This window comes from Hemiscyllium ocellatum, chromosome 2, assembly GCF_020745735.1.
Source record: "Hemiscyllium ocellatum isolate sHemOce1 chromosome 2, sHemOce1.pat.X.cur, whole genome shotgun sequence".
Lineage (NCBI taxonomy): Eukaryota > Metazoa > Chordata > Chondrichthyes > Orectolobiformes > Hemiscylliidae > Hemiscyllium > Hemiscyllium ocellatum.
In genome coordinates this window covers 101,374,043-101,384,879 of record NC_083402.1, presented here as the reverse complement: position 1 = coordinate 101,384,879, position 10,837 = coordinate 101,374,043, and the positions used below count along the sequence as shown (strand labels likewise).

At 43.5% G+C, this 10,837-nt stretch overlaps 1 protein-coding gene across 1 annotated transcript in view; it reads right to left on the bottom strand.

The window, feature by feature from the left end:
* Positions 1–242: 242 nt before the first annotated feature.
* The window catches only part of LOC132824441 (multiple PDZ domain protein), a 381,408-nt gene continuing 370,813 nt past the window's right edge, over positions 243–10,837 (bottom strand). The window contains exons 50-51 of the mRNA XM_060838941.1: positions 5,930–6,053; positions 243–603 (exon numbers count right to left, since the gene is read on the bottom strand). Of these exons, the coding sequence (XP_060694924.1) occupies positions 457–603; positions 5,930–6,053 (271 nt within the window). The 3' untranslated portion in view covers positions 243–456. The remainder of the gene's footprint in view (positions 604–5,929; positions 6,054–10,837) is intronic.

The following is a 10,837-nucleotide window of genomic DNA, read 5'->3' as shown; positions in this document are numbered from 1 at the left end:
ATTAAACTACCAATCAGCTGTTCAACTGGAAAATGTTTGGTGACTATTTAAAAGCAGAAAATAATAGAAGTTACACAGTAATTCTGGAACTAGTTACATGCCTAAAATGGGCAAGTATATAAAATTTGAAAATGAAGTTAAAATAATGTTGCATCTGAAAATAAGTACTATAGACTATGCTGTGACCAATCAAAAGCTTCTAAAATTCAAATCCTGAACATGGAAATACTATGGCAGTCTGTTAATGCGTTTACATTTCTTTAATTTTGCAGCTCACTTTCTTATACTGAAAATTTTCTTGATATTACTTAAAACATTTTATTTTCACAATAATGGATAATTACCTCTGCTCCTAATTTATATGTATGTATGCATTAATGCATTTCAGTTCTCATCAGAAATGTCCAAAGAAAGAGTCATATTAAGCTTTAGTGTTTTCATCTAGAACAATATACATTAGGAAAGTACCGTTAATGTAACAGTTCCCTTTGTGCGCTTCAGGATACCAACAGCTTCTTCATGTGTCACACCCTCAAGGCTTTGTCCATTGACAGCGATTATTTGATCTCCACGTTTCAGTCGTCCATCTTCAGCAGCTGCCCCCTAAACATTACAACATCTTTAGATTTAACAGTGATAGTACACTAATAATAACATGGCAACTGAATGATTTTTGCTGTATATAGCTTAATTTTGGTTCCTGCAGTTGTATGAAAATTCATACTTCACAAGTTAAGACCATAAGACAAAGGAATGGAAGTAAGGCCATTCGGCCCATTGAGTCCACTCCGCTATTCAATCATGGCTGATGGGCATTTTGATCCCATTTACCCGCACTCTCCCCGTATCCCTTAAATTCTTACGAGATTAAGAATTTATCAATCCCTGCCTTGAAGAACATTAACATGCTGGCCTCCATTGCGCTCTACGGTAATGAATTCCACAGGCCCACCACTCTCTGGCTGAAGAAACGTCTCCTCATTTCCGTTCTAAATTGACCCCCTCTAATTCTAAGGCTGTGCCCATGGGTCCTGGTATCACCACCTGAAGGAATCAAATTCCCATCATCGACCATTTCTAAGCCATGCATTATCTTGTAAGTTTCTAATGGATCTTCCCTCAACTTTCTAAACTCCAATGAATACAATCCCAGGATCTTCAGCCATTCATCATATGTTAGGCCTACCATTCCAGGGATCATATGTGTGAATCTCCGTTGGACACGCCCCAGTGCCAGTATGTCCTTCTGGAGGTGTGGGGCCTCAAAACTGGACTCAGTATTCTAAATGGGGCCTAATCAGAGCTTTATAAAGTCTCAGTAGCACATCGCAGCTTTTACATTCCAACCCCCTTGAGATAGATGGTAACATTACATTTGCTTTCTTAACCACAGACCTGACCTGCCAGTCAATCTTTAGAGAATTCTGGCTGAGCACTCCCGAATCCCTTTGTACTTTGGCTTTATGAATTTTCTCTTAGCTTAGGAAATAGTCCGTGCCTGTATTCTTTTTTCCAAAGTGCAAGACCTAGCATTTGCTCACACTGAACTTCATCAGCCATTCCTTGGACCACTCTCCTACACTGTCTAAATCTTTCTGCAGCCTACCCACCTCCTCAGAACTACCTGCCTGTCTGCCCAGCTTCATATCATTGCCGAACTTCGCTAGAATACCTCCAGACCCTTCATCCAGGTCATTATTATATAAAGTGAACAGCTGCGGCCCCAACACTGAAACCTGCTCACCTCGAACACCATGGGCCCTCAGCTTACTCAGCAGCCTCCTGTGTGACACCTTATCAAAGGCCTTTTGGAAGTTTAAGTAGATAACATCCATTGGGTTTCCCTGGCCTAACCTACTTGTTACCTCTTCAAAGAATTCTAACAAGTTTGTCAGGCACAACCTCCCCTTACTAAATCCATGCTTAACGATGGATTCTAGAATTTTACCCATAACCGAGGTTAGGCTAATCAGCCTACAATTTTCCATCTTTTGTCTTGATCCTTTCTTGAACAAGGGGTTTACAACAGCAATTTTCCAGGCTTTCCCTGACTCCAGTGATTTTTGAAAGATTACAACCAACGCCTATTCCTTCAGTCACCTCCCTCAGATCTCTAGGATGTAGCTTTATCAGGAGATTTATCAGCTTTTAGATTCCCTACAGCATGGAAACAGGCCTTTCGGCCCAACAAGTCCTCACAGACCCTCCGAAGAGTAACCCACCCAGACCCATTTCTCTCTGACTATGGGCAATTTAGCATGGCCAATTCACCTGACCTGCACATCTTTGGACTGTGGGAGGAAACCGGAGCACCCGGAGGAAACCCACGCAGACATGGGGAGAATATGCAAACTCCACACAGACAGTCGCTCAAGGCTAGAATCGAACCTGGCATCCCGGTGCTGTGAGGCAGCAGTGCTAACCACTGAGCCACCGTGCCGCCCTTGCACTTTCTCTTTTGTAATGGCCACCATACTCAACTCTGTCCTCTGATTCTCCTTAAATGCTGGGATATTACTCATGTCTTCCACTGTGAAGACTGACAAAGTATTTATTAAGTTCTTCAGCTATTTCCTTATCTACCATCTACCACTCGCCTTCCTGTGTCAATTTGGAGTGGCCCAATTTCTACTCTTGCCTCTCGTTTGTTTCTTATACATTGAAAAAAATTTTACTATCATTTCTAATATTACTGGCTAGCTTACTTTCATATTTGATCCTCTCCTTCCTTATTTCTCTCTTTGTTTTGCTGTATTTGTTTTGTAGTCTTCCCAATCTTCTGATTTCCCAGTGCTCTTGGACACTTTATAGCCTCTCTCTTTTTCTATAATACATTTCCAGACTTCCTTTGTCAGCCATGGCTGTCTAATTCCCCCCACCCCCGATGATCTATCTTTTTTTTGGGATGAACCTCTCTACTGTGTCCTCAATTACACCCAGAAAACGCTGCCATTGTTGCACTACTGTCTTCCCCACTAGGTTTTGCTTCCAGTCGATTTTGCTTCCAGTCAATTCCTCTCTCATGCCCTCGTAATTGCCTTTATTTAACTGTAACACTATTACATCTGATTTTGCCTTCTCTCTTTCAAATTACATCCGATTTTGCACAATTTCTATAATATATTCAAACAGCATGTTGCCAAATGTAATTAAGAATCAAACTTCTGCAAATATGGTTTCATAGTGCTAGATTACTTTAGTAGCATTGTCACATATTTAGTCACCAAATCTGTGCCCAACAGTGAGTGCTGACAAGCGATTTGAAACTACAGGGCATTATCATGGTCCATCTTCAGTTCCCCTCGTAAACTATACCTTTAAGTTTTAGATTAGATTAGATTACTTACAGTGCGGAAACAGGCCCTTCGGCCCAACAAGTCCACACCGACCTGCCGAAGCACAACCCACCCATACCACTACATTTACTCCTTACCTAACACTATGGGCAATTTAGCATGGCCAATTCACCTGATCTGCATCTTTGGACTGTGGGAGGAAACCGGAGCACTCGGAGGAAACCCACGCAGACACAGGGAGAACGTGCAAACTCCACGCAGTCAGTCGCTTGAGTCGGGAATTGAACCCGGGTCTCAGGCGCTGTGAGACAGCAGTGCTAACCACTGTGCCACCGTGCTGCCCACTGAACCGTTAACTCGACTGAAATAGCAATGGAATTCCTGGTTGATTTCCTTCACCAGCCATCACTACCAACAGAATCAAGCTAACCTTGATCTCAATCACTGCTCTAGAAATTTAAGTCAGCTGCCTCTGAAATGCCTTGCTCTAGTGTTTGATTTGGAGGTCCTGTTGCAGGATCTCTGCAACTGAAGTGAGGACATATTTGCCAATGATGGGCAGGGGATAAGAGGTCAGCCTCTTCAATAAAATAGGCCATTAAGTGAGTAACAGGAATGTGGTCCCTCACATCCCAGGAACTACTGGACAACGAAGGGTACCCTGTCGGTAACAGCTGTAAAACTGCTGAAAAATTATGCCATGTTCTTCGTACCTTGCAACACATTATCAATGAGGAAGAGCACCTCGCCAAGACCTTCCCTACATCTCCACTTCTCACCTTTAAACAGCCACCAAACCTTAAACAGATCATTGTTCGTAGCAAACTGCTCGGCTTTCAGGACAATACCATACAACTTTGTCACGATAGACACTGCAAGACATGTCAGAGTGTGAACATGGATACCCCCATTGCACGTGGGGACACCTCCCACCATGTACGTGGCAGGTGCTCGTGCGACTCAGCCCAACGTTGTCTAGCTCATACGCTGCAGGCAAGGATACCCTGAGGCATGGTACATTGGCAAGACCAAACAGAGGCTATGGCAACGGATGAATGGATACCGCAGAACAAACAACAAACAGGAGTGTTCCCTCCCAGTCGGAGAACACTTCAGTGGTCTGGGACATTCGACCTTGGACCTTCGGGTGGCTGTCCTCCAAGGCAGACTTTGGGACAGGCAAGAATGCAAAGTAGCCGAGAGAGGCTGACAGCCAAGTTTGGTACCCATGGGGATGGCCTCAACTGGGACCTTGGGTTCCTGTCACACTACAGGTGACCCCCACTGCATTGTACACAGAAACAGACAGACAGACACACACACACACTGTCCCTCATACACTCATACATCACTCCCACACACACCCTCTCACAGACTTAAACCCCTTTATACTCTCACACATACACACACCCTCTCACAGACACTCATAACCATCCCACCCCACCTCACCCTCCCATATGCACACATACACATATAAGTTTGTGGGGTGAATTTGTACTTGCAGAATTACATTTTACTTTGCTCAAAAACTGCATGAATCCATGAGAGATTCTGTAAATTTGTTTTTTAGATTAGAATCAGCCGGACCATTGTGGCACAGAGAGCCTCCCAGGGAATTAACACGTTCGATAGCTTATCTGGCCAACATGACACCAATTGTTAAAGTGCACTTGAGAAGGTAACTTTTAAAATATGTTTTGTGATTTACATATGAAAGAACTGAAACCAACATGGTCATTCTAAAAGATGAGACTTAACAAACAATCTGAGTCTTTTTCAATACATAATTTCAATTACATCACTCTGTAAACTTTTGCTATTAATTCTTTGTCTTACAATTGTATTCTCCACAATCACCTGATGAAGGAGCAGTTCTCCGAGTAAACCTGTTGAACTATAATCTGGTGTTGTGTGATATTTAACCTTGTATACCCCAGTCCATGACTGGCATCTCCAAATCACTTCTGCCTGTACACCCTGTTGGGATCTTGCTTCTGTTAAGCTGGAGCCCTGTTCCTCCTCTCTATCCTGTGGAGTGGAATCAAATTGAGGAGATGGCAATTGGCATTGCAGCCGGTGATGCTCCTGGTGCTGTTTCTGCTCAGTTAGCTTCTCAGGGGTCCAAGGCAGAGCTGCATAAGCGCTGCAGTGAAGGGTGATATCAGGAATAGTCTGAAGTGACTGAAGACAGGCAAAGTGACTTCCAAGACATTGGCAATTATCTTTTAGTGAAAGAAGGCACTCTCTTACATCAGCCTCTCAGTCAGGTGTAGTTGCAGCTGTTCAGTTCCACTGGAGGATGAAGTAATTGCTGGCTGTCACAGTCACAATGCTGGGTCAATTTCTTTCCAACTGACAGCTCCACAGAGATTTGCTGTTTGCCTGCAAACCTGCCTTGACTAAACCAAGATGGTGGGGGGCTACTGTCAGGTTTATTGCTAAATGTCACTTTGAAGACTTTAACCCCCTGCCTGTACCTGAACTCATCTCTTGCTGCAGTTGAAATTGTGATCTATGCTTCATGATGGTTTAATGATGAACTGAATTAAATAAACATGCTCTGAAACTGTAATACAGGCATACATACAATTGGCAAGAGTTTCAAAATTCAGACATCTTCGCTGTTTCATTACCTTCACAAATACTGTCTTCACATAAATAGGAAGGTCTCCATGTGGACTGCCATATCCACCAACAATACTAAAGCCCAGCCCATCAGCACCTCTGTCCAAAGTAATCGTTTTATATTGTGGAGGCCTGAAGGATAAAAGAAACAATGATGCTTAGTATTGTACATTTTTCCTGCAGCCTCCTGCTTGTCCCCACCCCACCACATCCAAACCTCATTTATAAAATTTCGTAATTTAATGCCTGGTTGCCCTGTCCATTTCTTGGGAGGAATTAATACTATAATCAAATTCAAATAAACATCAGTAAGACTGAATCAAATGCCTTAGGTTTCTAGGTCAAACCCCTGCTCCATCATCAATGAATCCATCCTCTCCCTACAATAGGGGTTTCCAAACCATGAATTAAGACTCTATAATGTAGAATCACACAATTCCTAACTCTGAGGACAAGTCTTCTACTCCACCCAACATATCATCCTCAAACACTTCCGCCAACTCCAAATAGACCCCACCAGCAGAATGTCTTCCTCTCCCCAACTCAGTGCATTCCACAAGGACCATTCCCTTCGCCACTCTTTGATTCACACACACTCCCCACCATCACCCCACCACCCGTACCTTCCCCTACAACCGCAAAAAATGCATACTGGCACACCACCTTCCCCACCTCCATCCAGGGCCCCAAACTGTCCTTACAGGTGGAATAGAGGTTCAGCTACATGTCCTCCAACCTAGTTTACTGCATCTGGTGCTCCCAATGTGGTCTCCTCTACATTGGTGAGACCAAACATAAACTAAAGAAATGTTTCGCTGAACATCTCAGCAGGGCCCGTTAGGGCCAGCCTGACCTCCCAGTCATCGCCCATTTCAATTCTCCTTCCCACTTTCTGTTAGAGATGTTCATCCTTGGCGACTTCCATTGCCACAGTGAATTAGACTGCAAATTGGTGGAACAACACCTTATCTTCTGCCTGGGCAGCTTTTCAGTCCGGAAGACTCAACATTGAGTTTCTCCAATTTCTATCCATCTCCCAAATCCCTTTCCAGCCCTGCTTTCTCCTCTCCATTCCACCTATTGACCCTTCCTTCCAGCTACAAATCGGATTCATTCTATCGACCAACCAGGTTGTACCCACCACCTGTATTCACCTATCACCACCTCACCATTCTGTCCTGTTCCCCACCCCTCCCCTCCCCTTTTTATCTGCAGCTCTCCCTACCCTCACCTCCATTCGTGAAGCAAGGTTATATCCAAAACATTGATTTCTCTACCTCCTGATGCTGCCTGGCTTATTGTGTTGTTCTAGCCTCTTATTTGTCTCCTTTGACATTCTGCAGGCAATCTTAATAAATAAACCAGTATTGGTGACATTTGTCTTTCTCAGATCCTTCAAAATGGCATTTGATGTTAGTGATTTGCAGCATGAGTGCTGTTTGTTACTGAATAATGAGTCAGAAATTGATAAGCCAGTGGAATACCTTGATTCATAGAGGTCCACAGCCACAGAAAAAGGTCCTTTGGCCGATCAAATAATCTTATTTTCCAGAACTCAGTCCATAGTCTTATATACCTTGGCATCACAAATGCACATCTAAATACTTTTGAAATGTTATAAGGTTTTCTAACTCTACCACCCTCGTACACAATGAGTTCCAGATTCTCACCATCATCTAGGTGAAAAGAAATTCCTCACATCCTCTCTGAACGTCCTGCTTCTTACCTTAAATCTTAGAAAGTCAAAGAAAGCACATGCAATGTGCCTTAATGACTACCGCCCAGTGGTTCTGACCTCTATAATCATGAAGTACTTTGAGAGGTTGGTCATGGCTCACATCAACTCGAGCCTCCCAGCCTGCTTACAATTTGCCTACCGAAGTAACAGGAACTTTGCACTCATCCCTGGAACATCTGGACAATAAGGACACCTATGTCAGATGCCCAGTCATTGACTACAGCTCCGCCTTCAACACCATAATCCCTTCAAGACTGATCTCAAAACTCAGACCTAAGTCTCAGGTCTACTCCTCAGCTTCCTTATCCACAAACTGCAATCAATGAAGATAAACAACTACACCTCTTTCACGATAAACCATTACACAGTTGCCCTCCAAGGATACATTCTCAGCTGTCTACTGCACTCCTGATACACCTATGACTGTGAAGACAAATCCTGAATGAATACCATCTACAATTTTACTGATGACACCACTGTGGTAGGATGGATATCAAACAACGATGAGTCAGAATACTGAGAGGAGATAGAGGGCTTGTTGTCATGGTGCACTGATAACAATCACTCTCTCAGCAAAACAAAAGAACTGATGATTGGCTTCAGAAAAAAAAGGAGACCACACCTCCACCTACATCAACGGAGATGAGGCTGACAGTGTAAAGTTCCTCATAGTGATGATAACCAACAACCTATCCCGAACTTCCCACATTGATGTGATGGCGAAGAAGGCACAACAATGCCGCCTCTTCCTCAGGCAGCTTAGGAAATGTGACATGTCCATAAGGACCTTCACCAGTTTTTGTGATGCACCACAGAAAGCATACCATGTGGGTGCATAATGGCCTGGTACGGCGACTGCTCTATCTAGGACTGTAAGAAACTACAGAAGGTTGTGTGTGCTGCCCAGACTGTATTGGAAGCCATCCTTCCATTCCAACTCCCTCTACGCTTCTCATTGTCACAGGAAGGCTACCAACGTTAAAGATTCTCATCCAGTAATGCTCTCCTGCAATCTCTTCAGTCAGGCAAAAGATACAGAAGCTTGAACACATGCACATATTCAAGAACAGCTTCTTCCCCACCGTTATTCGACTGATAAATGGACTCTCTAACTGAAATAATGTTGATCTTGTAATCTGTATGTCACACTCTGCCTAAGCACCCTACAATCTGTATGTCTTTGCTTAGATCATAGAGTCATAGAAATGCACAGAACGGAAACAGACCCGTCGGTCCAGCTTGTCCATGCCGACCAGATATCCCAACCCAATTTAGTCCCACCTGCCAGCACCTGGCCCATGTCCCTCCAAACCCTTCCTATTCATATAACCATTCAGACGCCTTTTAAATGTTGCAATTGTACTAGCCTCCACCACTTCCTCTGGCAGCTCATTTCGTATACATACCACCCTCTGCATGAAAAAGTTGCCCATTAGGTCTCTTTTATATCTTTCCCCTCTCACCCTAAAGCAACGCCCTTTAGTTCTGAATCCCCCCGACCCCAGGGAAAAGACTTTGCCGATTTATCCATGCCCCTCATGATTTTGTTAACCTTTATGAGGACACCACTCAGCCTCTAAAGCTCCAGGGAAAAGCACCCAAGCCTATTCAACCTCTCCCCATACCTCAAATCCTCCAACCCTGGCATAATCCTTGTAAATCTTTTCTGAACTCTTTCAAGCTTCACAACAGCTTTCCAACAGGAAGGAGACCAGAATTGCATGCAATATTCCAACAATGGCCTAACCAATGCTCTGTATAGCCTCAAATGACCTCCCAACTCCTGTACTCAATACTCTGACCAATAAAGGAAAGCATACCAAACACCTTTTTCATTATCCTAACTACCTGCGACTCCACTTTCAAGGAGCTATGAATCTGCATTCCAAGGTCTCTTTGTTTAGCAACACTCCCTAAGATCTTACCATTAAGTGTATAAGTCCTGCAAAGATTGCTTTCCCAAAATGCAGCACCTCGCATTTAGCTAAATTAAACTCCATCTGCCACTTCTCAGCCCATTGGCCCATCTGATCAAGATCCCGTTGTAAACTGAGATAACCTTCTTCGCTGTCCACTACACCTCCAATTTTGGTGTCATTTGCAGACTCACTAGCTATACCTCTTATTTTTGCATCTAAATCATTTATATAAATGATAAAAAGTAGAGGACCCAGCACCGATCCTTGTGGCACCCCACAGGTCACAGGTCACACCTGATCAAATCAGTCTGAAAAACAACCCTCCACCACCACCTTCTGTCTTCTACCTTTGAGTCAGTTCTGTATCCAAATGGCTAATTCTCCCTGTATTCCGTGAGATCTGACCTCATGGTCAGTTGGGGAACCTTGTCGAATGTCTTACTGAAGTCCATATAGATTATGGGGTAAAAAATGAGGTCTGCAGATGCTGGAGATCACAGCTGAAAATGTGTTGCTGGTCAAAGCACAGCAGGCCAGGCAGCATCTCAGGAATAGAGAATTCGACGTTTCGAGCATAAGCCCTTCATCAGGAATCCATATAGATTATGTCCACTGTTTTGCCCGCATCAATCCTCTTTGTTACTTCATCAAAAGACTCAAAAAAATGATTTCCCATGCACAAAGCCATGTTGACTATCCCTAATTAGTCCTTGCTTTTCCAAATACATGTACATCCTGTCACTCAGGACTCCCTAACAACTTGCCCACTACTGAGGTCAGGCTCACTGGTCTTAGTTCCCTGGCTTGTCCTTACCACCTTTCTTAAACACTGGCACCATGTTTGCCAACCTCCAGTCTTCCGACATCTCACCTGTGACTATAAATGATACAAATAGCTCAGTAAGAGGCCCAGCAATCACTTCCCTAGCTTCCTACAGAGTTTCTAGGGTACACCTGATCAAATCTGCTTACTATGATCTTGCTGTATTGCTCGTAAACAAAGCTTTTCACTGTACTTAGGTACATACCTGACTATAATAAATCAAAATCAGTAAAATCTATGCCCCAATTATTGATTCCTCCACCATGGGCAAAAATATTCATTTCTCTCTACCCAGCTACACTTCTATCTCAATCATGACTCTGTACTTAGTCTTTTGGTCCAAGGAAATAACTACAGCCTATCTAATCTGCAACTCTTCAGCGCAGGAACAATCCTGGTAAATCACTTGTATACCAGCTATAGTGCAATTTTCCTA